At 45.0% G+C, this 26316-nt stretch overlaps 1 protein-coding gene across 3 annotated transcripts; it reads left to right on the top strand.

The window, feature by feature from the left end:
• The first annotated feature begins 313 nt into the window (after positions 1-313).
• LOC131132545 (uncharacterized) lies at positions 314-22197 on the top strand. Of its 3 annotated transcripts, XM_058078273.2 has the most exons (23): positions 317-504; positions 2185-2306; positions 4754-4948; positions 5129-5167; positions 5262-5385; positions 6626-6688; positions 6768-6981; positions 7087-7332; positions 7716-7862; positions 7938-8225; positions 9420-11458; positions 11539-11665; positions 12753-12858; positions 13788-13993; positions 14212-14378; positions 14456-14524; positions 14601-14749; positions 16285-16399; positions 16490-16677; positions 16786-16927; positions 18072-18198; positions 18276-18446; positions 19545-22197. In XM_058078273.2, the coding sequence occupies exons 5-23, from the start codon at positions 5267-5269 to the stop codon at positions 19566-19568; spliced, it is 4707 nt and encodes a 1568-aa protein (XP_057934256.2). In that variant the 5' UTR covers positions 317-504; positions 2185-2306; positions 4754-4948; positions 5129-5167; positions 5262-5266; the 3' UTR covers positions 19569-22197. The 3 variants fall into 3 exon arrangements, with proteins under 3 accessions (XP_078648257.1, XP_057934256.2, XP_057934258.2); XM_078792131.1 differs by lacking the exon at positions 4754-4948 and having other exon boundaries at positions 314-504; positions 6635-6688; XM_058078275.2 differs by lacking the exon at positions 4754-4948 and having other exon boundaries at positions 318-504.
• The last annotated feature ends 4119 nt before the right edge of the window (positions 22198-26316 follow it).

Below are 26316 nucleotides of genomic sequence, written 5' to 3'. Positions count from 1 at the left end.
CAGCACGCGCAGCCCTTCCCATCTGTTGAGGAAAAATGGCCGGATGCAGGAATACTAGCTATATGAATGGACGTGTAAAGCAAATACAAAACCGCGACGAGCTTTATTTAAATGTGGAATAATATGTGTAATATCTATTCCGTTTCGCTGGCGCTGCTCCCACTCTCTCTCACACACACACACACACGCACGCACACACAAATAGTAAAAATTAAAGCGCCCCTCAATACCCCGCCTCTTTTTTTCCCTGCAAACCCTGCTAGAGCACAAGTTCTGTTCTCGGATTGGCTCGTTTCTCGTGATTGGCAGCGGGTTTCCCCGCCCCCTCGGTCTTCTGTGTGAGGTCGAGGCTCAGCTAGTGGAGTGGAAACAGGAAGAGGAGTAGTGGGGGAGAAAAGAGACGGTGGAGAGGATCGGGTGAGACAAGGTGGTGAGGAGTGAAAGGGAGGAAAAGGGGAGCAGAGAGGGGGTGTGTGGAACCAAAAGAAGGAAGCCAAACAAGAGGTAAAAGTCGACTGTTGACCGGCAACTTAACGTGATCGATGTGCCTTTGCCTCCATGAAGACACCGCTTGCATTGTGCAATGTAACAGGACCCTGACATTTGCATAGAAATATCCACGACTGCTCACCTGTTTATCTTGTAACCTGTTTGCATTTGATCACATCATACTATTCTGTATTGTATGCATGTCATTGTTCTGGGTGATACTGCAGTACGTGTGTGTGTGTGTATGTACGACTGCGTGCGTGTGCGTGTGCATGCACGCGTGCGTGCACATTCAGCACACACATGCAATTCTCATGTGCAGGTTCAAGAGCACCAAATGTTAATTTATGAAGATGGTGGGCGGCTGGGTTGTAACTATTGAAACTGTTGAATAGTGTGTGTGTGTGTGTGTGTGTGTGTGTGTGTGTGTCTGCGTGTCTGCCACAGTGTGAACAAGTGCTGTTTGCTAAGAATAGCTTCATTGTAAGTTCAATTCAATTAGTTGGACCTACACCCAGCATTTCTCATTTGTCAGTATTAGACTGTCATATCCAGGAGATGCATGGACGGGTATATAATCTACAAAGATGAATGCACCACAATGCCTTCACTTGATATAGTTGGCAAGCTGACTTGCATATGGTGGAACCTTGCATGACGTCTACGCACAAAAACACGTGCACGTGCATCCTGCAATGAACCCGTTAACCTGTGTCATTGCATGGTATGCATTTGGCCGCGATGGCGGAAGACACCCCTCTTATTTGCTCTTGACCTTGCCTTGGTACATTCCAGTACCCCTCGGAGAGACGTGCTTTGTGGAGCATACACCGGGAGAGGCTGCCATTATAGAAGGGGATACAGCAGAAAGAAGCAAGCCTGCGGGTTATTTTTAGAAACGGCATTGATATTCGGCTCCTACTGTACATTCTCTTGGCAGCCATGTTTTTTTGTCAAGCAGGCAATACAATCAGAGACTGTGTGTGATATCTGGGGCAGGCTGTCTGAATCGTCCATGTCGGTGCTGACTGTTGCAGCTTCTCACGTTCTCTCCGTCTGTTCTCCTCGTGTTAGCAAGCCTGGAAGTCACTGGAGACAGTTCTTGTCTGGTGCAGCCCATCCTTCCTTTTATGGTATTGGATTGGACCTGCACACACACACACAAACACACACAGAGTCTCAGCAAGAGATGCATGTCTTCAGAGCTTCACTGTAACTAGTGAGTGTAACATGCACTTTCATCCAAAAGAGATGAAGAATGAGCATTCAATGTATTCCTACATCCCTCGCTCTCCTGCCAAAATCACACCTAGCTTCAGGCCCTGCGACCAACTCCAGCCTAACTGTCATTGGTTGCCAGGGATACCGGCACACATTGTGCAGGGGGAAAAAGGGAGTGTGAGGAATAGCTGAAAAGAGAAAAGGAAGAGGCTGGTTTGCTGATATCTGGAAAGAAAATGACGACTTTTGAATGACATTTGAAGCTCATCCAAAGCTGTCAAAGGCTCTGTCATCTATGCTCTGTCCTTCCTGCTTCTTTGTTTGGAAAGAGTCACAAATGCAGCAATGGATTGTGGGATGCATGTGCTGCAGAGGAGACACATCAGGCTTTATTTGAAACAATAAACCCAGGCATGAAGTCGGTGGTATTTCCTCACCCTCATCCACTCATCCACTCCTATGTGTGTTTGCCAGACAGCGGAGAGCGAGCATGTCTATTTAAAGGGAGCGGAGACTGCACGGGCCTGTCGTTGCTATTTTGGATTGACTGACAGCGAGAGATCATCCCCTCCTTTCCACTCATTTTTCACTGGAAGGTAAGCGTGCACTCACGCACATGCATGTCCGGTAGGTATGAAAGTGTAGCTGCTAGTCAGGCAAACGGAGTCTGCATTCAGTGGCAGTGAGATGGTTTCCTTGGTAATGACAGTATCCACTTGTGCATAAATACAGAAGCCACTTGTCCTCCTTTTATAGGAAGCAGTGCAGTTGTCCATGCCACATGTTGTTGTAACTAAAGGGCATTCTACTCTACAGCAAATATTTCTACAAATGTAACACCCCTCCACCCCCGCCCCTCCTGCACGTGACATCATGTGGGCCTCGGAGCTGAATTCCAGATGTGTGGCGTTAACACAACACACATGGGTTCAATATCGGGCGCACACACAAAGCTGTTGTTTTGGTTCGAACCCGAGCTGACGGGCAACCCCCCCCCGGCATCTTTGTAACAGGAGTTAGCATTCCGTAGTGCCGTAGCGAGGCTGAAAAACGCCCGGGTATATCTGCCTTCTGTGTTCTTTCTACAGCGATTCACTCTATCACTGTTTTTCAAAAATATAGTAGTCGTCCCTCGGTCACATCGGCTAACTGGTATAGGATTCAATCTTAATGAATAGAATATTTTCAAAGTTTCAAAACTTGTAGACATGAAGTGACACCCTGGTAGTCACCTTTACACTCTTATTATTCATTGTTTACGTCACATTGCAACTCTCAACTGGAGAGCACTGCTAGCTAGGGTCTCTCCTTGGCTTGGTGCAGAAGATGGAGCCGGTCACCTCCCAGTGTGTGTTGGTCAGCATTCGCCAATAATGTTGCAGAAACGCCTGTCTTTCTGGTGTCATTCTTGCTAATATGACAGTAAAATACATGGAAATGTTACACACTGAGGGGCTGAAAGCCGGCAAGGTGCTTGTTACTGCCGTCCTTCCATAGAGAGGAAAAACCAGCATTTTCCAGCTGAGGAGCAGGAAATCAGAAGCATTACATATATTTGTATGTTTTGCTGAATTAATGAATTTGACTGGTAAAATGTAGGATGATGTATCCAAGCTCACCAGAGGGTGATCAGACTTTTACAACAAAGCATTTGCAGCCTTTGTTGTTTAGCTATTCTCTCGTTATCCTCTTAATGATCAATGACCAGCCTCACCAGCCTCCCCAGCCTCTGTGCAGAACAAGTAAGCTGAAATAAGGTCAAACTGATCAACCATTAATTGAATGAGCGCTTCTGCTCAGAAAGAGGATTAGACCATCAGCAGGCATGTTTACTCAGCATGCCACAGCTTTTATTTCATCGAGCAAGCACTCCTAGCAACATGACACAGTCGTACTTAATCACACATGCATGCTATGTAGTATGTAGCCATTGTGCCCTCCTTCCCCTGCAAGAATAAATCTAAATGAAATAGTCTTTCCATGGCCTAAAGCCAAAGCAGTAAAATGCGTCTGGCTTTCAGTTGCTGTAGCAACCGGGTAGAAATTGACTCTTGAAGAGCTTTCTCAGTGAGCTCATTCAGCACACATACAGTAGATTCTACATCACGGCCGGGATCATGGCTGCACAGCACGTCAGAAAACTAGAAGCAAACGCGTGTGGAAAAATGTTACTGGTGTAGGAAGTGCTGCACCGCCGCTCGGCATGAAAGCATATAGACGAGCAACCACAAGTGGGACAGCTGCGGTCTTATCAGTAGATCTTTTCAGGTTGGCAGCAACGTTTTGAGTTGGAAATGCAACATCCTACACCTTAAGCTTAAACACTTGTCACATGCTAAATCATTTAGTCAACCGCCATGTCTGGGATCTTGAAAACCAAAGGAGGTACAGTTTCACCCACGTCTTTCCTTTCTTCTTCTGCCAGGGAAGCAAATAAATGTACTAAAATCCTGCACAAGAAAGGCAGAAGGAACTTTAACAACTGTTTCATTTGCCTGGGTAAATAAAATAATAAGATATGACAGAAATATGAATATTAATTTTTTTATTATGTTATTATTATTGCCTCAAAAATATAAATTAAAAAAATATTGAATAAAATAAGGTATGCCAGATTATAACATTTTGAAATTATAGAGAAAAAACAATAAAAATAAAAATAAAAATATTACAATTCTAATTAAATACTATAATGTATCGCAGAAATATGATTATTTTTATTTTGTCATCATGGTGGCGAGATAATAAAAAACAAAACGGTCCAAATAAAAACATGAAGAAGATATGACAGGAATATCCATCCATTCATTTACTAGGGTCGCAGGTATGCTGGAGCCTATCCCAGCTGTCTTCGGGTGAGAGGCGGGGTACACCCTGGACTGGTGGCCAGCCAATCACAGGGCACATATAGACAAACAACCATTATTTGTAAAATAAATGGTCTTTTATTTGACCCATAGGGTGGACAGCATGATGAGATTTAAAAAAGCTGTTGACGGGAAACAATAAAACGGCTGATCTCTGATCAGCGTGTACATGACAGGCTGTTCCTGATCTGGCCGTAGCAACGCTGCACAGCCAGCATGGCTCCTCTGAGCTGGAGGCTGATGAGGGATGAATGGATGGCCATCACTTTGGAAGATCTACTCATTCACAACCAGTCAGCCTCAGAGGCTGAAACAAAACGTTAGCACCGCCTCCAGACTCTCTTCTCCTCCGCTCCTTCTTTGTTGTGAAAGTGAGGATGCTTTCATCTTTCATCCAAGTGGATTTTATTGCTGGATGGCTGGCCACAGTGCAGCTTCAGAAATTCAAGTGGAGATCAAAACCAGCAGATAACTTGTGATGAATTGCTATGTAAAAAAAGAAAAGAAACTGTTCTCCATGTGTCGCTGAATGACGTGTTCTCTCTGCTCAGGTGTGACGTGGAGGGCCCCCTGAATACAGACCAAGACTGGTAACCACAGACCCTGTCATTCACGTGATGATGTATTGTATATGTACCTGTATGCATTTGTGTAGTTCCTATCTCACCAACATTTCCTCCACAGGCTGCATGTATCACCCGGCAGAGCTGTACTCTGGCCGTAAAACATGGGACTCCTATCCAGCTGGGGGACCTAACAGAGGACGATGGGCTCCAGTGAACAGCCGACCTTGGAGCCAAACACAAAGGTTAGCATGACCACAAGAGTACACACAAACACACTGAAGCTTAGGCCTATCCTGGAAAGACGTAAATGCTTCTCAAGAAAAACTGGAACAAATGAGGTTTTCACCACCTGTAGCTGTTGGTTAGTCCTAATCAAATATCACAACAATACTACTGTCAGGGTGAGCCGCGTATAGAGCGGAGGGAGCCACCTGGAACAGCCCAGCACGGTGTACTGTACTCGGACACATGCTCCGAGCAGCCGGTGTGATGCCACGGAGGTCGCTCTTGTACTTTTCAAATGTCTCCTCCATGTTTTTCCCCCTCATCAGAGAGCATTTGGCAGATAAAATGACTGTTTGTTTACAAGTGACGTCAGGCCCTTAACGTCACAGGCAGGAGAATAAAGATGCTTTTGATTTGCGCACTACGGGTAATCTGGCCTTTTTAGAGTGTTTTTTTTTAATTATGGGTTATCTGAGCTATTTCTAATGTTATCCATCCTATATTGCTTTCAATACATTTCTGCCCCTATGCCAATGGGTCTGGCCAACTTGAGGCTTAAAAACGTAGCGCCAGCCTGCGTGGGGTTGATTGAAGAGTGGCGGTGATGAGCGGTGATGAGCCACATTGAAGGAAGAGCGCTCAGCTGCAGCTGCGAGCGTGAACGGGTGTGCGCTTTTAAATAAGAGCCAACCCGCCGCACCGTCTCCGTTTCCCACAGAGGGAGGATTCTGTCCCCGTCGCCAGCAGCCACAGATGCTGCTAATAATATGAGTGGAGCGCTATCTCGTCAGATGTGGCGTTCGGCTGGAGAAAGATTACCAAAGACAAAACATGAAATTTCTAAACAGCACATCATCTGGAGAAGCACGTGGCGGCAGCTGATGTCTTTACGCCTGATAATGACCAGGTGCGGCCATCTTTACCACATTACTTTGTATATTTTTATTCTTCTTATTTCGCCTTTTTTTGATCCGCCTTTTTTCTGTTCCGCCCAAGGGCCAAAGGCCATGTTGGCTACCTTCCAGGACTTAAAAAAACACATTTACTGTAATTCTTGGGGACAGTTTTTCCTTTGAAAATGAATGGACAATTTCAATATCGCCCCCTGTTGCCTCAGGGTATACAGCGTGGTCGTGTCCCAACCTGGTGCTTGCTGGTTGGATCTTCAGTCGGTCATTGAAATTGCTTGATGTAGTCCAGAATGTGGTGGAACCCGTTTGATGCAGAATATTAGAGTTGTTCCTGTCCTCATTTCAGATCCCACAGAGGACACAATCCACCCGATCATCCCATCTCACCATCAAGTCATCCTTTCAGCAGGTGAGGAATACAAATAGTCAACGGAGGAGCACCACGCGACACATTGGTGCTTGCTGATCACTTTACCCTGTCTGCCAAGGGGCGGGCGAACACTCCATTATGGCCAAGACAAGGGTGCCTCTAAGGGGCACAGGCAGCATGTTTGGGATGGTAAGGAACAGCCATTTGAAGCCCAGAACTGGCATCACAACTCAATGCGCTCCTTCCACAACCGCGCCGGCGCCAACAATGGTTATCTAACAAGGCCGGGACAGCGCTACCCAAACTGGGACAGCAATGTCAGCAACTCTTTGGTGAGGCCTTCAAAGGGGTGTTCTCAGTGAAAGCACACTTCCAAAGAATTCACTGTTGTTGCCACTTTACACTTTGATGAAAGTCGGTTTCTCGTTCTTCTCAAGCATGGGAGTCCACGTCTGCATCGCAACAACAGAGAACTCCAGTCCCCCCCGGAAAGATGGGCTCCCTCAGACGTCCGTCGGAGTTTCCCAGGTCGGATGGTCAATAACAGACTTGAGCCTTGGAAGCGGACGGCCCTTCATCAGTGCCAGGATGAAATGCACCAGCACAGAGCAACTGCGCAGCACCATTCATCTACGAGGGAGGAGTGTCCGGCCAAGAGGAGCCGGGACTCTGGCCCTGATCAGGTATAATCGAGCTTTCACAGCTCAGAGCTGTTGAATGAGAATACTAAAATACAGCCAGTTCATACCTCGGACATTTCAGTGTGCTATAGCACCCCCCACTGGTAGTTCCCTATCCCCTGACACTCCCCTGAAGTTTTCGCCCTCAGCCACAACCTCTATGTTAGACATGAACGTCTTATTACGTGCATTCTTAGCTGCCTATTTTTAGCTGTTTTTATATCTGTAGAACGCACGGAAAAGAGAAATACGTGTTCATGTTGCACATCAGGATTGTGGATATGGGCAACATTCCAATAAAAGTGCACCTTTCCTTTAAAGGAGAACATATCATCCACCCAACTACACACTCTTATTTTTGACATGATGTGTACTTCTCTGTTTAGTCATGTCATTCTGGACCAAGGCATTTAGTTGCTCGCCCGCCGTCACCCCCTCGCCACCATCGTAACCAAGATGACTGGAAGCCCCCTCATGACAGAACAGGCCCTTGCCACCTCTCTGATCACCGGACCTTGGCACCACAGCAACAGGTCCTTTTTGCATGTTCACTCAGCGATGATAACATTTTCATTTTTAATTTCTAGCATTATGAAATCGCTACACAGGAGAACTCCAAATCGAGAGTTGGAGGATATAGTTTTTGCAGCAGCGAGCCAGCATCCCGTAACCAGGGTTGCAGCAGCAGAGGTTCGCATCTTGGGAACAGCGGGAAGAGTTATCGAAAAACGTCATCACCAGCAGAACACACCCGTGTGCCTTACAGCCACCAAAACCCTCATCACCACCGTCAGCGGCACACACGCCACCTCAGAGCTGAGCAGCACAAACCTCTGCCACACCACCTGGAGGAGGAGCAGGAGGAGGAGCAGAATCATCTCCACAAGCAAAGCACAGTAAGAAAGCTTTGGAATTGGAAGGAAACAGTCCGTTTATATGTCTCTTATATCCATACAATACTTCCACTAGTATATACTATACTGCATACTGGGCTGCAACCTCGCATGTACCGGAGCCCTTCCATGCAGTGGTCTCCATTGGAATCGTAACCCAGGTCACATACATCACATGACATCAGTCACGTGACATCAAAGTTGGTGCAAAATCCCTGCAGGTGGGAGCAGTCCGCGGCGTCCATTTTTCATCTTTACTATCCAAATTCCGGATAAAATACTCCAGCGATAAGATATTAATACATAATAATAATAATTTTCTCATTGTTCTGGTAGTTTCTAGTTGCATCTAGAACCTTCAAAAAAGTCATTTGATCCGTGCCAACCCTGAACTCCATTACGGAAATGTGTTTTTACACCCCTACTTGTTATTGTTGCTATTATTTTATGATGAATTATTGCTTAAATCTCTTATATGTTGCCTTGATTTTGGCTGTATTGTTATTTCAATAATGACTTTTATTTCATAATTGTAATGTTAAATAGCAAATTGGATGTGCATATGAAGTGTAGAAATAATGAAGAAATAATTATCGTTATATAGAAATAATTATTGAATCCATAAACAGATCTACTGATGAATGATGTTAAATTTTCTTTATTAGCATGCTGAATAATGTGGCAATAAAGATTTCAATTAAATTAGGTTAAATAAATTTAACAAATAAATAATATAATATAATAATTTAATATAATAATTTATCAATTCAGTAAATAAATTATGGTTTTGTTTATTTATTCTTACAAAGTGCTTTAAAGTATGCATGTTTGTTATTTCAATTAAGCGTTTTCAAAAGGCATAAAAATGTGTTTTTATATAAAAAAAAGGAACAGTGACATTTACTAAGTATCCTGTCAAACCAAATGTGAATTTTAGTGAATTTTCTTTATTCTCTAGATTTATTTATTCATTCAAATGTATTAAAGTAATGTTTTCTTGAAATGAAATTAAAAAAAAAAAACAGAAACTCTCATCCGATACTTGGCATCCTGTAAGCGACCAAATATGGATGAATGGACCAAAAGTGGTCAAACTGTTTTACATACAGTACATATTTTGTCTTGTTGCAGGAGTTCAGTGTCCCAATACTTTTGTCTATTTTGAAGAATTGAGTAGATTTCATGTGTGCCCCACAGGAACCTGAGTGTCCTCATCCAAGAGGCGTTTCAAGAGATGTCCCCTCCCGGTTGTCTGCAGCAGCATCTTCTCATCCATCGCTCCGTCTGAAAGCTCCTGCTCACAGTCCACGTCTTAGCCCTCCATCACACACAGCAGCCAGCGGGAGCAGACATTGTAGCCCAATCCTCAGTGGACCACCCAAAGTCCAGGGCAGCCCCGCCCACAAAGCAAGAGTCACATCTTGTACATCCTCAGCTCGTGCAAAGTCCAGGTTTTCAGATGTCAAATACAAGAAGACCTCACAGCCTCACTGCTCGCCCCCCCACGGCAGCTCCAGGGCAAACAAGCCCGACATGGAGTCAGACGCCCGGAGTAAACGTCAGGAGAAGCTGGTGAAAAGGGAGAGAAGGGGCGATGTCGAAAAGGCAAACCACAGGGATGAAGGCAGAAAAAAACGAAAGAAAAAAGAGGAACGCAAATTAGGTGACAGAAAAACGAAAAGGGAGAAGTCAAGGAGGAAAGAAAAGAAGACAGGCCTGAAAGCGAAAACAACAGAGACTGTTTCCGACTCTCATCCCAGCTGCACTTCTTCACAGCCGCTTCCCAAAAAGACTCCTGGCGAGGACCAGCAAGTTGGCTTTCTCCCCACAAGCAAGATGCCCTCCGCTGTCTCATCTCAATCTGAACCCAAAGCAAAACCTCAACGTGCACTGCCTTCTACTCTACATGAAGCCTTAGAACCCCTCAGTGCAGCATGTTCTGCCCCGGACCTCCAGCCTGTGGGCGTGATGGGAAGCGTGCGGGAAGCCGGGGACAACCTTGCAAACACGCCTCCTGTGCTCAGCTGGCAGGGCTCACCGGTGTCAGACGTGGGAGAGGATGAGGAGGAGCTCGGAAAAGGTGTGATAAGCCGACCCGTCCTCCAGCCCAGTCCGACCCAGTGCTTTTCCCCTCCCCCCTTAGAAGACGAGAACGTTTATGACGTCAATAAGGAGCCTGCTGAAAGCCAACTCTGTGATCCATCAAGTACAAACAAACAAGATCTTGGAGATGAGAAGAAGGCGGAACGTCCGGAGAATTCCAGCGTTCGACATCGCGATCTCCACCATAAAGCAGGCCTGGAGGACGTTTTCAAAAGCCTGGCCACCTTTCTCGGTGGTCAGAGGGCCACATGCCGAGGCGGCCCCTTTGGGGGGTCTCCTCCTTGCACTGCCAGCGGGGTCAAGTTGGCTTCGGCTCTCGCTCTGGGACCAGACATTACCTGCCACCAGCATCAGGACTCTGGCGTCAAGTCAGATCCTCAATCACACGGCGTGACAAATCAGCGTGAGGCCGTCACAGACCCTGCTACGCTCACCATGAAGAAGCCTGAGGGTGGCGTTGAAGATAGGCAAGAGGGGAAGGATACAGATGTCCTTCCCGAGAGAGGAGATCCTCTTCTGGACCACTCGCTTAGTGCAGAGCTGAGACTGACCACCACGCACACCACCTCCTTGAGCCACCTCCTTGTCGTCGCCAGCAAGGACGAGGAGCTGAAGCGTGGGGAGGCCGACCTCAGGGTCATGGAGAAAAGAAGAAAGCAAAAGGCTAAGGATGGCAGCAAGGTCAAAATGAAGACCAAGAAAGTTCCCTCCAGAAATACACCCAAACAGAAACACAAATCCTTGCAGAGAAATGGCGTGAAGCATGAAAAAACCAACGTAAAGATTGTCCTTAACAATGAAGAAGATGTCCGTGTGCTGGAAGGTGCTGTTTCATCAGCGACTGGAAACTCAAAAACGAAGACCTCCAGCTTGCTCTCAACTCTCACAGTCACTCCATCCAAAGTGTTCTCCAGCACACCAGCCAGGAGATCTTCCAGTCCAGCAGCTGCTGCCAACCCCTTGAAGCTCAAGGCCTTGTCCATGGGCTTCACCAAGGAGCTGAAGGTCCTCTTGGTGAAGATGAAGCTTGACGCCGGGCGCACGTTTAAGATAGCAGAAGTTGAGGAGCAGCAAATCCCGCTTTGTCAGATCAGCATTCAAAACACAGCTTCTCAAGTAGTAGGAGCTTGCAAGTGAGTATTTACAGAATGACACTTCTCCGTCTCTCCGTGGCTTTTTCAGCACACTTTCTTTTCTTTCTTTTCAACTCAAGGGGAGCAAAGCTTAAGGAGAAGTTCAAGGAATCATACCTGCTTCCTTCCCTCTCTGTCAAACCCAACATTGCCAGTCAGATGCTGATTCCTCGAGAAAAGCTCAACCCCCCCACACCAAGCATCTACGTGAGTCCCCACAAGCACAGGAGCACAGTGCTGTCTTTTATGGTTGGGTCACTATAGACAGATTCCAGCAAGAATATTATACGTATATATTATTTTTTATATTATATATATTATTACATATATTATTTTTATTATGTGTGTGAAGGTCAGTGGTTCTCAATTGTTTTCTCTCCTGCCCCCACTGGGGGTCAGATATGTTTTTGCGCCTGTTTACAGTACCCGTACTGTACAGATTGAACTCCAAACTTTGAGAACAACAAATTAATTCATGTTGGCAACTCTGCGCTTAGAAGGTCCTCCCTGACAGTTCACCACGCCCCCTATTTGAGAAGCACAACTCTGTACCTCATTTCAAGCACTGCTGGGTCGCAGTCTGCACCGCAGCTGGGGGCGGATGGGAGTCAAACATTGAAGATGAACACATCCACACTGATTGGCATATGAAAGCCAATAACCATGCATGACGTCTGCGGCGTTTGTGTGAGTGTGCATGGTAAATAATTGGGCAATTTATAATATTTAGATCAGGGTTGTCCAAAGTGTAGCTCAGAGGCCTTTTACGGCCCACGACTGTTTGTTTTAAATATACAATTAAACAAGGAAAGTAAAAACCAGTAGAAAATGGGGGAAAGAGCAGTAATTCTGCAAGAATAAAAACTACTAACTGATCTCAACTGCGGGACCTGCCATCACCTTTCAGTGAGTAGTGGCCCCCCCAAATCTTTTTTCGACTTTTCAAATATCTTACATTTAAAGGGACCTTTTGGAACACAATGTGAGCTGCAGTGGTGAGACGCTGTCCTCTCTACGGCTCGCTGTTCTCCAGCAGGTACTGTATCAGCAGCTGTGTGTTGGACACGTTAAGGCTACTCTCGATGTCGAGCTTGACAAAGTCGTAGCCTGAATCCTGTGGCGGCGTAGCAAGCAAAGAGCATATACACCCGTGACCCACTGAAATCGGCTCTGTGACTCTCATTTTGGGTTCCAACCCACCTGTTGAGAACCAATGCATTGGGAGAATCTAGTCATAATGTTAAGAGGAAAAAAATGCACAAAATTAAAAACAAAAATTTTGTGTTATTTGCAGTTGGAAAGCAAGCGGGACGCCTTCTCACCAGTTCTGCTTCAGTTCTGCACCGATCCCAAAAATGCTGTGACTGTCATCAGAGGTCTTGCTGGTTCCCTCCGCCTCAGTGAGTTCATACACCGCACAAAGTGAGGGTACTGAAGCAAAAATGGCTTTTTATTCTCCGTCATCAGTGTGTGAAAGAGCAACCCAGTAAGGCAAGGCGTGCAATCATTAAAGACAAAAGGGGGCGGGGAGTTTAGGCACTTGACTGCATTGGTGTATTCGTGATGCAGTACTCGTTTATCGCGGTTAATTGGTTCCATACCCAATATTCATTCATTTTCTACCGCTTGTCCTCACGAGAGTCCGGGGGTGCTGGAGCCTATCCCAGCTGTCTTCGGGCGAGAGGCGGGGTACACCCTGGACTGGTGGCCAGCCAATCCCAGGGCACATATAGACAAACAACCATTCACACTCACATTCATACCTATGGACAATTTGGAGTGGCCAATTAACCTAGCATGTTTTTGGAATGTGGGAGGAAACCGGAGTACCAGGAGAAAACCCACGCATGCACGGGGAAAACATGCAAACTCCACACAGAGATGGCCGAGGGTGGAATCAAACTCAGGTCTCCTATTTGCGTGGCCTAACCACTCACTCACCGTGCCACCTTCCAAATATGGTTTTTAACATTATTAGAGCCCTCTAATGATGAAATAACACCCCTAGAGTCACCTTTGCATTCCTATTTCCCAATATAGTAGACATAAAGCGGGATTCAAACCTTCAATAGAACCCTGTTTTCGGCCAATATTACATTTTACATACATAAAATATTATATGTTTGCCTTACTTTAGGCAAACATATGTAGAATTTGCTTGAATGTGCATATTTTCTGACTGATTCAACCATGAAGTAAGTTATGTTATGAATATGTTTTGGAATGTGATTGCAACGTACTTTGCCTGAGATAAGATTAAAAGTTAATCTGATATTAAATAACATCAATTTACAAGAATAATCAGATCATTATTTTGTCTCTTCGTAAGACCTGGGCCTGTTTTCTACCAAGTCCCTGGTGGAGGCCAATGCAGACCATGCTGTGGAGGTGAGGACTCAGGTCCAGCAGCCCGCCGATGAAAACTGGGATTCCCGTGGCTCGACTCAGACGTGGCCCTGCGAGAGCAGCCGCTCGCACACCACCATTGCCAAATACGCTCAGTACCAAGCCTCCAGCTTCCAGGAGAGCCTGCAGGTAGACATTTTCCCTCAGGGCACCCACATATTGCATATTATCCGCTCACTGGACAATTTCTTCTTCTACTGTGTTCATCGACAGCCATAAAAATGAAATATCAACATAATAATCTCACTCCATCTACTTAGAGATTAGAAGTTAAGTGCAACGTAGTGATGAATGGACTCTTTGAGATTGGCCAACCTGCCAGCTAAGCTCATGTAGATGCTTTATAGGAGGAGAAAGAGAGTGAGAACGAAGAGGAAGAAGAGCAAGACAAGGGTTTGGACACCTCAAAATCCCGTGAGACATCGGACAGCAGCAAAGGCAGCCCGGCTTCGACTGCCAATAAAGCCACACCGGATCTCCTAACCAGCAAAGCCGCCACCGTCTTCACATCCAGGTTAGCACAAAGAGGCCTCTGCATTTACGAACATCTCACACTTTTTCGTACTCAACTCAGACTTCATTCTCCCGCAGCTCAGAACTGAAGGCTGTTGGCAAGATAATCAAATTTGGGACCAACATCGATCTCTCTGACCCTAAACGGTGAGGTGATAACGTCCGCTCCCTTGAATCCCTAAATGTCGTGGTTATCTCACGTGATGGGCCATATTTCTTCCAGGTGGAAGCCTCAGCTGCAGGAGCTGCTTAAGCTGCCGGCGTTCATGCGTGTGGAGTCCAGCAACAACATGCTCAGCCACGTTGGGCACACGATCCTGGGCATGAACACCGTCCAGCTCTACATGAAGGTGCCGGGCAGCAGGACACCAGGTCAGTACGGCTGCCGTACATCCCTCCAGAAACCTCAAGGGACCAAACGCGGACGTGAAAATCGTTCTCAACTTATTGGTCAGATTCATACTATAAATTTATACGAATGGTATGATCACCTTGGTGCAAAATGCAAGGAATCATTTGATCGATTCAAGAAGTAAACAAAAAAAAAAGATATCTTACATGTTTATGTTTGTTTAACATTGCTAACATTGCTGATTGCTGGTTCCATATCCAATTAGTCACACTAAAAATGGTCACACTAAAAAGATGGTTTGATGATAATAGAGTGTCCTTGAACCTAAGTAAAACTAAAATCATGCTAACAGCAGAAAGGACACGCACCAGCAAATACAAATAAACGGTGTAGACATTGAAAGGGTGAAGGAAAATACATTTCTGGGGATCACAATAGATGAAAATATGAGCTGGAAGCCTCATATTACAAATATACAACATAAGGTGGCCAGAAATATTTCAATATTGAACAAAGCAAAATTTGTTCTCAATCAGAAATCACTCCACACTCTTTATTGCTCTCTAGTTCTACCATATCTTACTTATTGCGTGGAAATATGGGCTAATAACTATAAAAGCAATGAAATAAAACCCCTACAGTCACTTTTATGCTGAAATGACCCAATGTAGTAGACATAACGAGATGAAATAAGACATAAATAAGACTTGTGCTTATGTGTTCCGGTGCTAGGGGACAGGAAGTGATGTCAGGGCTTCAGAGCTGAATTTTATTTTTTTAATTTTATTATTTGTTGTGCCTCTTATGAGATCATTCAAAGCCGTAATTAAAGCGTGTTGTTCCGCTGATGAAATCTGGTGCTTGTGTGTCCCACCCAACATTACAGTAACATTACCGACACCTAGTGGCCAGTGCAGAATACTACATAGCATCACAATGTCTATGAATTAATCTTCAAAATGCTTTATATTTGTATTTCAGTTCATTTAGCCATTTTTTCATTCATTCATTTTCTACCGCTTATCCTCACGAGGGTCGCGGGAGGTGCTGGAGCCTATCCCAACTGTCTTCGGGCAAGAGGCGTGGTACACCCTGGACTGGTGGCCAGCCAATCACAGGGCACATATAGACAAACAACCATTCACACTCACATTCATACCTATGGACAATTTGGAGTGGCCAATTAACCTAGCGTGTTTTTGGAATGTGGGAGGAAACCGGAGTACCCGGAGAAAACTCACGCATGCACGGGGAAAACATGCAAACTCCACACAGAGATGGCTGAGGGTGGAATTGAACCCTGGTCTCCTAGCTGTGAGGTCTGTGCACTAACCACTCGACCGCCGTGCCCATTTAGCCATTTTAATGCTAGAAAATGCTAGAAAATGCATCAACATCAATTATCGATTAAGTGTATTTGTGAGCACCAGTACATGAAATCTTTCCCGTATTTTGGCATCTTAACGAATTTGTAATCAGGAGGATAGACTTCCTCTTGTTGCCACGGCAACCCTGGGTCTAGGTCTTCACCGCTACTTGCTTTGTTTGTGGTCAGGTCACCAAGAGAACAACAACTTCTGCTCGGTCAACATCAACATCGGGCCGGGGGACTGTGAGTGGTTTGCGGTGCACGAACACTACTGGGAGGCCATCAACAAATTCTGTGAGAAGTGAGTGAGATGTTCTACACTTGGACATCTTTGGAAGACCTTGCGGAAAGTGTGTGTGTGTGTTTTTCTTAATAAATTCTGTCTCCTCAGGCATGGAGTAGATTACCTGACCGGGTCCTGGTGGCCTGTTCTGGAAGACCTCTACAGCTCCAACATCCCCGTGTACCGTTTCATTCAGAGACCGGGTGATTTAGTGTGGATCAATGCCGGTACCGTCCATTGGGTCCAAGCGGTGGGCTGGTGCAACAACATCGCCTGGAATGTGGGGCCACTGAATTGTGAGTCACGAACCTCTCGCAGTAAAAAGCAAAACATTAGGCTGCCGGATAGTCTGTCTCAAATGACGGATTCAATCTTCTCTTCCCGTCCGTGTTTGTGTGTCTTAGCATACCAGTATCAACTCGCCCTGGAGCGATTTGAGTGGAACGAGCTGAAGAAGGTGAAGTCAATTGTTCCCATGATCCACGTTTCTTGGAATGTGGCTCGCACCATCAAAATCACCGACCACGACACCTTCCAGATGATTAAGTAAGATGTTAGCCGGTGCTAAGAGTTAGCGTTCTGACCTTAAAGGTATGCAAGCCCCATTTCCACCAAGCAGTAGAAGTCTTACTGGTCTTACTGGTCAAAAGATACGTAAATACAAGGGATGTGTAGTATTCTGGTCACTAGGCAGCAGTAATGACCAAAAACATCAATGCAATAGCTTACATGACATTACCTTGACACTCTATGAAGTCAGCCATGGCGTGTCCCACATGATAGAGTTATCCTCCCATCCCATGTGGAAGTGGTAAGTTTTTGGCTTTAGAAGCTCAGAAAAAACATTTACTAATAGGACTGTAACGACAACTATAGGGGTGTTATTTCATGTAGAGGGCTCTAATATAGGTGAAAACCATATTTAGAAAGCCATAAACAGGTTTTCTATGCTCCTAACTGTGGATAAAATATTCAGATATTTAGATATATATCTAAAATATTCCACTTTATGAATCCTATATTGTGGAAATTAATTTAACGCTGTTGGGTCTGGAACCAATTAACTGCTGTAATCCCTCGTTTATCACAGTGAATTGTTCCTGGACTCAGATGTGATAAGTGAATATCCACAACATAGGATTCCTTCTTTATAAATGGAATAGAAACCTGTTTACAACCTTCTACACCAACACCAATTATTAAAGCCCACTAGACATGAAATAACACCCCTATATTCCCCTTTACCCGATATAGTACCCATGCTCGTACCTGTGCTCGTGTGTGTTGCTGTAATAGTGACCCAATGATAGGGGAGCTGAGTTGGAGGGCGGACAGGAAGTGACATGGGTTCAAAGTTGAGTTTCAGCTTAGCATGGGTTACAGCTCCAACAGTAGCCCCGGTTTTTATCAGGGTGAGGTCATGGTCATTGTCAAGTCTGGTGCTTGTGTGTCCCACCCAGCATTACAGAGACATTACTGACACCTCGTGACCAGTGTAGAACACAACATGTCATTGTATTTGTATTTTACTTCACTTTGCCATTTGTATGCTTCGTTTAGATCCTCTAAAATGTCCGTAATTTATTCAGGAATATACTTTTGAAAGTGTGAAATGTAGGCTTGGGGTTCTTAAGTCACACCGTCTACGTCAATAGACGCATGCAATCATTCCATGCAATCTCTCCACCAGACACTGCCTCATGCAGTCCATCAAGCACATCCAGATTCTTCGAGAACGGCTGGTGGCTTCGGGGAAGAGGATCTCTTACCAGAGCCGTGTCAAGGACGAGCCTGCTTATTACTGCAACGAGTGCGACGTGAGTCCCGGGCCCCACCTGGTCGTCCGTCTGCAGCGTTTGTTGCGTTCATCACCCGCCATGTGGTGTCTGCACAGGTGGAGGTGTTTGACGTGCTGTTCGTGACCAGCGAGAACAGCAGCAAGAAGAGCTACGTGGTGCACTGCGAGGACTGCGCTCGAGCGAAGAACCCATCGCTGGCAGGCGTGGTGGTGCTGGAACAATATCGAATGGAGGACCTGATGAAGACATACGACAGCTTCACACTGGTCAGTCACGACGTGGAAATCTTCCATCAAACGAGAGAATTTGTTTTTGTAGGATTTGATTTCAAGCTAAATGATTGCAACAGTATGATGTCGTCATTCCTTCGTATCTGTGAAGATTCCTTCATACCTAAATTAATTGGCCACTCCAAATTGTCCATAGGTATGAATGTGAGTGTGAATGGTTGTTTGTCTATATGTGCCCTGTGATTGGCTGGCCACCAGTCCAGGGTGTACCCCGCCTCTCGCCTGAAGACAGCTGGGATAGGCTCCAGCACCCCCGCAAACCTTGTGAGGTTAAGCGGTAGAAAATGAATGAATAACACTTCATGGAGGGGCTGCACAGAGGACGAGTGGTTAACACGCAGACCTCACAGCTAGGAGACCCGACTTCAATTCCACCCTCGGCCATCTCTGTGTGGAGTTTGCATGTTCTCCCCATGCATGCGTGGGTTTTCCGGGTTCCTCCCACATTCCAAAAACATGCTAGGTTAATTGGTGATTCCAAATTGTCCATAGGTATGAATGTGAGTGTGAATGGTTGTTTGTCTATATGTGCCCTGTGATTGGCTGGCCACCAGTCCAGTCCCGCCTCTCGCCTGAAGACAGCTGGGATAGGCTCCAGCACCCCCGACCCTTGTGAGGAAAAGCGGTGGAAAATGAATGAATGATACTTCATAGAGGGGCTGCACGGCGCTAACCACTCGACCACTGTGCAGACCTCACAGCTAGTAGACGCGTGTTCAATTCCACCCTCGGCCATCTCTGTGTGGAGTTTGCATGTTCTCCCCGTGCATGCGTGGGTTTTCTCCGGGTACTCCGGTTTCCTCCTACATTCCAAAAACATGCTAGGTTAATTGGCCACTCCAAATTGTCCATAGGTTGTCGACATGTGCCCTGTGATTGGCTGGCCATCAGTCCAGGGGTACCCCACCTCTTGCCGAAGACAGCTGGGATAGGCTCCAGCACCCCTGCGGTAGAAAATGAATGAAGGAATGCTACTTCATAGGAGTACACAGTTTCTACACCTACAGAGTGCTACAGATGTCAGAAAGTTTCCTTCTGTCGCATCTAAGCTTTTGTCGTCCTCTTTCCCCGCAGGCGCCCTCAGCCTGTCCCAAATGAGGACGTCTCCTTGAGGTCTTTCAGCCACAACCAAAACTAATGGCAGCACAAATGTTGCCTTCAAGGCAATCCGTTCCTGCAGTCAACGTTTACTCTGTTGTTTACATCTCTCAATAAGGCATGGATGTCCTCAGCCAATCCGAGTACAGCTCACTGTCTTCCCCATACCAGCTGCTGATTGGACGTGTGCGTATTGAAATAATAGAATGACTAGACTGGTAATTGTCACGGAGAGCATTTTGGGATGGAGAGAACAAACACTGAAAAGCAGGTGATATACTGTACGTACCTTCAACGGACACTGCTGTGATTCACAAGCGTCAAGTAGCCAATTTCTCTATCAATTCAGGTACTTTTATGCAAATTGACTTTTGTACACCAATCTAGTTATTCTATGTGTCCATGAATTTGCTGTGATTCTATTGTACCAGCAGGGGGAACCGTAGCTGATTGTCACATTTGCTTCATATCGATACTGTATTGATCGCTGATTTGCAGCCGGACACGTGTTACTCATGCCTGTAACTCTCGGAGGTGCTATTCAATCGTATTTATTCTCGTCACATCATCCAAAACGTTGTACCAGCCTAGACGTACACCACGTTGGCCTTGTGAACTGATGGACTTACGAGTGTAAACCTACGCAAATGTGTTTCTTTAACAAGGTTAGCCGTTTCTAAAATACGGGTTTATTAGGGACTGACACCGAATCAAATGCGGTGGGCGTGGGCTCTCTGTGACACACCCACTCAAGCGTGGCGTTGATTTTTCTACTTCATGTCTTTGGAACGGGAGCGGAATCCCAGTTTTATACCTCTCTTGCGTTGCTGGTTTTTAGACGACATGAAAAGAAGAACCTGTACATCGTCAATGACCAACGGTCCAATGAGAAAGTGGCGTGCATAGATGGAAGTGCAAGGTGGGGGGCGTCACCTTTTTATTGCATGTTGTATATGGTACGCTCCGAGACCGTAGCCGCCCATGTGAGGACAGCCGTACCTCGGCACCTTGGAGGGAATCCTGTACATCCAATCAATCTGTCCCGGAATGACATGAAACTAAATACATTTTTTAGAGAATAATTCTACTTTCATGTGCAAAAAAAACAATACTAAATTATTGTAAAAGGGCACATCAGACCAGCCAAGGGTGTACCCCGCCTCTTGGCCAAAGTAGGCTGGGATAGGCTCCAGCACAAGGATGGATGGATGGATCGGTGTACGCATGGACGGATGCATGGGTGGATGCATGAATGGGCTGATGGATGGATGGATGATGGAAGGGTGGATGGATGAATGGATGGGTGGATGGGTGGATGGATGAATGGATGGACATATGGACGGATGAACGGATGAACGGATGGGTGGATGGACGGATGGATGGATGGACGGACGGACAGATGGGTGGATGGATGGGTGTACGCATGGATGGATGGATGGATGATGGAAGGATGGTTTGATGGATGGACGGGTGGACGGATGAATGGATGGACAAATGGACGGATGGGTGTACGCATGGATGGATGAGTGGGTGGAGGGATGGATGGACGGAAGGATGGATGGATGCATGGACAGACAGAAGGATAGGTGGGTGGATGGATGGATGGATGGATGAATGAATGGAAGAATGGATGAATAGATGAACGGATTCAAGTTTGCGACTTTGTTGGGAAAATAAGCTTTCGAGGAGCGTTGCAGCCCTCGTCCGAGACGGTCCTGGGTCCCGGGACCCTGGCTCAGGCCTGTTGTGCAACATGAGACTGCCCCCCCCCCCCCCCCCATGGTACTGGTGGTCTATGCACACCATGTCATGTACATAATGTATCTTCTTTTCCACTTTGGTTGTTAGCTCATTTGTAAATGGTCACGTTGTCCACTTCTGGCCAACGAACCAATCCTATTTCTCTCCAGTTTTCATTACTGCACTGGGAATATCCTCCCACCTGTATACCTCTTTTGTTGTCTGGCTTGTGTTGGGTTTTTCGGGGGGGTGGGCTTACAGAGAAAATGAAGGAATTGTACATTGTGACATTATTTATACTGTACATGCGTTTCTTATATTTATTGCATATCAAATGGTACTTGACTCGACGTGATGGGGCTACAAGGTATTTTCACCACGTAGTACAAGCTGGTCTCGGTGAGTCGGAAGGAGGGGCTGGTGTAATTCCCACGGTGCTAGAACCCCCCTCCTGGCTGACGGCGAACAAGCGACAACTCAAGCCAACCTGCTGGTGCTCGGAAACCTTTGAAGACGGGAAGTAAAAATGCATCTTTGTACTGTATTCCACTGGTAAATACTCCACCTTTTTTCATTGTATGAACTCCATAACCTCGTGTGACGATATTGGTGAGCATTAGCTGTAGTTGTCAAATCTTTTACACAGACTTTTAACGGCCAAGGTTTTGTTTTTGTGTGCGTGTCTCGTCCTCCTCCTCGGTTAGTAATTGGCGGATGTGATGACCTTTGGGTTGGTTTTTCCTCTGATGACTTCTTTGGTTTATGCTGCACTTATCGTTTGGGATAGAAGATGTAGAAGAAAACCTGAGCCAGACCTGTCTTAAAGCCCTCTGTGATATTTCTGTGACATATTGTATTGTTGTTCAATAAAATGTTTTGATAAATTATTCAACAAGCTGTGTTGATGGTGTGTGTGTGACGCCATGTCCTCCATCGCGTACGTCGCCACGGTTACACAGACTGTTACCAGACGTGAACATCGACCTATTCGCTGATATAGCTTACCAGGCTCCTTTCCATTTGTTGGAACAGAATAGCACATACAAAAGGAATGGTAGGGCAGGCTAAATGATGCTGAATATAGCTAAAGCTAAATATATGTACACATATATGTACACTATGTCAATATATCAAATGTCTCAACATAGCTACAAATATCAGTTTTCAGTATGCTGGCTTTAAGTAAGCTACAACTTTTTTCGTGTAAATGTATAACTTTATTTACATGTTCCACATGTCCAAAAGGAGTAGGAAGAAGCAAAGCTTATTAAATCCTACCCCTCCATCTGGTACTTTTACAATCAGTAACTGTTCCATTTGTTCACTTCCTGCTTTCAATTTTATATTGTATATTGTATATGTACATATATTGTATAAATTGTATATGTACATATGGATATAGAGCTGCAAGGTAGGAGGCGTATGTATGTATGTATGTATGTATGCGTGTATGCGTGTAAATGTATAACTTTATTTTCTCGTAATTTGTCACTTAAATTTACGACCACAGATGTATTTTTTTCAATGTGGTCCTAATACTTTTTTTCTAAAGTCATAAATTCACAACTAAATTCACAACTTTCACATTTATGTAAATGTACAACTTTTTTTCTCATAAATTTACGAGCTCAGATTTTTTTTTCAGTGTGGCCCTATTACGTTTCGTCACGAGTCATACTTGACCTAAGTTTCATAAATGTACAAGTTTTGTCATTGAAATTGATGGCGTTTTTCTCATATTGTTGCTACTTTTTTCATGTGGTCCTAATATTCCACCGTACAAAAATACCACTAAATGTAACTTCTTACTTATACTCTGGAGCAACGTAAAGTGTGAAAAAGTGGGTAAAGACATCGGTATTGTTGCGTGTCAATTCCTGCACTTCCGTACTTTCAGTGCTACGTTGACTTCCGCATGCAATACGCTAAGTATTACAATACTAAATATACGCTGTACTTGTAACCTTGACGTCCATCTTTTGTCTGAAGGAGCACAAAATGGCAAAGCACACATCTGGATGAAGAGCGCCGACGCTGCAAAGGATATCCTGGTTCCAAGGACAGGAAGAATGTTTTTCCTCTAACAAGCCGTCACCTCCCCCGCCAGCGCAGCCGTGACGCTGCCGCACGCACACGGACACACAAACACACAAACAAGCCTCCCAGTCATTGTTGATGGCAAACGCAAACCTTGTGGTTTGTTTTTGAACTCTTTGAAACGTGGCTTCAGGCTGTCTGGGTGCGTGTTTTCAAACCCTTCAAACTCTCCAAAGGAAACCCAGTGAACACTTTATCAGCCGTGCCCACGCACAAATAAGCCATAATGCCCACAAATGACACTTGATGTCACGATACGCATTTCACCCCTTTGAACTGAACCCCCAACGGCTTCTTATCAGCCCCGCTGTGGCCTTTCTTCTCCACCAAACCCCCAACCTCATTTCCTTGGGCACAGACTTGTTTTTCATCACAAGGTCGAAGGGCACCGCTTCGCCAGTCCTGCCCTGAGAGAGAGAGAAACTCTTCCTGGATGGGGATGGCTTCCATAGCCTTCCATATCCTTCCACATCTTTCCATATTCTTCCATATCCTTCCCCATATCATTCCATATTATTCCATACCCTTCCACATCCTTTCTATCTTTCCCCATATCATTCCATATTCTTCCATACCCTTCCACATCCTTCCATATCCTTCCATGTCTCTCCCCATACCCTTCCACATCCTTCCATATCCTTCCATATCTTTCCCCATATGCTTCCATATCCTTCCACATCTTTCAATATCCTTCCATATCTTTCCCCATATCCTTCAATATCCTTCCATTTTCTTCCATAGCTTTCCCCATATCCTTCCATATCCTTCCCCATACCCTTCAACATACTTCCATATTATTCCATATCCTTCCATAGCTTTCCCCATATCCTTCCATATCCTTCCACATCCTTCCATAGCCTTCCACATCCTTCCACATCCTTCCATATCCTTCCATATCCTTCCATATTCTTCCATACCCTTCCACATCCTTCCATATCTTTCCCCATATCCTTCCATATCCTTCCATATCCTTCCATATTCTTCCATACCCTTCCACATCCTTCCATATCTTTCCCCATATGCTTCCATATCCTTCCACATCTTTCCATATCCTTCCATATCCTTCCATATATTTCCCCATATCATACCATATTCTTCCATACCCTTCCACATCCTTCCATGTCCTTCCATATCTTTTCCCTATATGCTTCCATATCCTTCCACATCTTTCCATATCCTTCCGTATCCTTCCATATATTTCCCCATATCATACCATATTCTTCCATATCCTTCCACATCCTTCCATATCCTTCCATATCTTTCCCCATATGCTTCCATATCCTTCCACATCTTTCAATATCCTTCCATAGCTTTCCCCATATCCTTCCATATCCTTCCACATCCTTCTATAGCCTTCCACATCCTTCCACATCCTTCCATATCCTTCCATATCCTTCCATATTCTTCCATACCCTTCCACATCCTTCCATATCTTTCCCCATATCCTTCCATATCCTTCCACATCTTTCCATATCCTTCCATATCCTTCCATATCCTTCCATATATTTCCCCATATCATTCCATATTCTTCCATACCCTTCCACATCCTACCATATCCTTCCATATCTTTCCCCATATGCTTCCATATCCTTCCACATCTTTCAATATCCTTCCATATCTTTCCCCATATCCTTCAATATCCTTCCATTTCCTTCCATAGCTTTCCCCATATCCTTCCATATCCTTCCCCATACCCTTCAACATACTTCCATATCCTTCTATAGCTTTCCCTATATCCTTCCATATCCTTCCATATCCTTCCATATCTTTCCCCATATGCTTCCATATCCTTCCACATCTTTCCATATCCTTCCATATCCTTCCATATATTTCCCCATATAATACCATATTCTTCCATACCCTTCCACATCCTTCCATATCCTTCCACATCTTTCAATATCCTTCCATAGCTTTCCCCATATCCTTCCATATCCTTCCCCATACCCTTCAACATACTTCCATATTCTTCCATATCCTTCCATAGCTTTCCCCATATCCTTCCATATCCTTCCACATCCTTCTATAGCCTTCCACATCCTTCCACATCCTTCCATATCCTTCCATATCCTTCCATATCCTTCCATATCCTTCCATATTCTTCCATACCCTTCCACATCCTTCCATATCTTTCCCCATATCCTTCCATATCCTTCCACATCTTTCCATATCCTTCCATATCCTTCCATATATTTCCCCATATCATTCCATATTCTTCCATACCCTTCCACATCCTACCATATCCTTCCATATCTTTCCCCATATGCTTCCATATCCTTCCACATCTTTCAATATCCTTCCATATCTTTCCCCATATCCTTTAATATCCTTCCATTTCCTTCCATAGCTTTCCCCATATCCTTCCATATCCTTCCCCATACCCTTCAACATACTTCCATATCCTTCTATAGCTTTCCCTATATCCTTCCATATCCTTCCATATCCTTCCATATATTTCTCCATATCATTCCATATTCTTCCATACCCTTCCACATCCTACCATATCCTTCCATATCTTTCCCCATATCCTTCCATATCCTTCCACATCTTTCAATATCCTTCCATATCTTTCCCCATATCCTTCAATATCCTTCCATTTCCTTCCATAGCTTTCCCCATATCCTTCCATATCCTTCCCCATACCCTTCAACATACTTCCATATCCTTCTATAGCTTTCCCTATATCCTTCCATATCCTTCCATATCTTTCCCCATATCATTCCACATCCTTCCATAGCTTTTCCTATATCCTTACATATCCTTCCATATCATTCCATATCCTTCCATATCTTTCCCCATATCCTTCCACATCTTTCCATATCTTTGCCCATATCCCTCCATATCTTTCCCCATATGCTTCCATATCCTTCCATATCCTTCCATATCCTCTACATATGTGGCACTCAAACACTTA

Source organism: Doryrhamphus excisus, linkage group LG1 (assembly GCF_037039965.1).
Source record: "Doryrhamphus excisus strain RoL-2023G ecotype Guam linkage group LG1, RoL_Dexc_Guam_v1.1, whole genome shotgun sequence".
Lineage (NCBI taxonomy): Eukaryota > Metazoa > Chordata > Actinopteri > Syngnathiformes > Syngnathidae > Doryrhamphus > Doryrhamphus excisus.
This window is presented reverse-complemented; position numbering and strand designations above follow the sequence as displayed.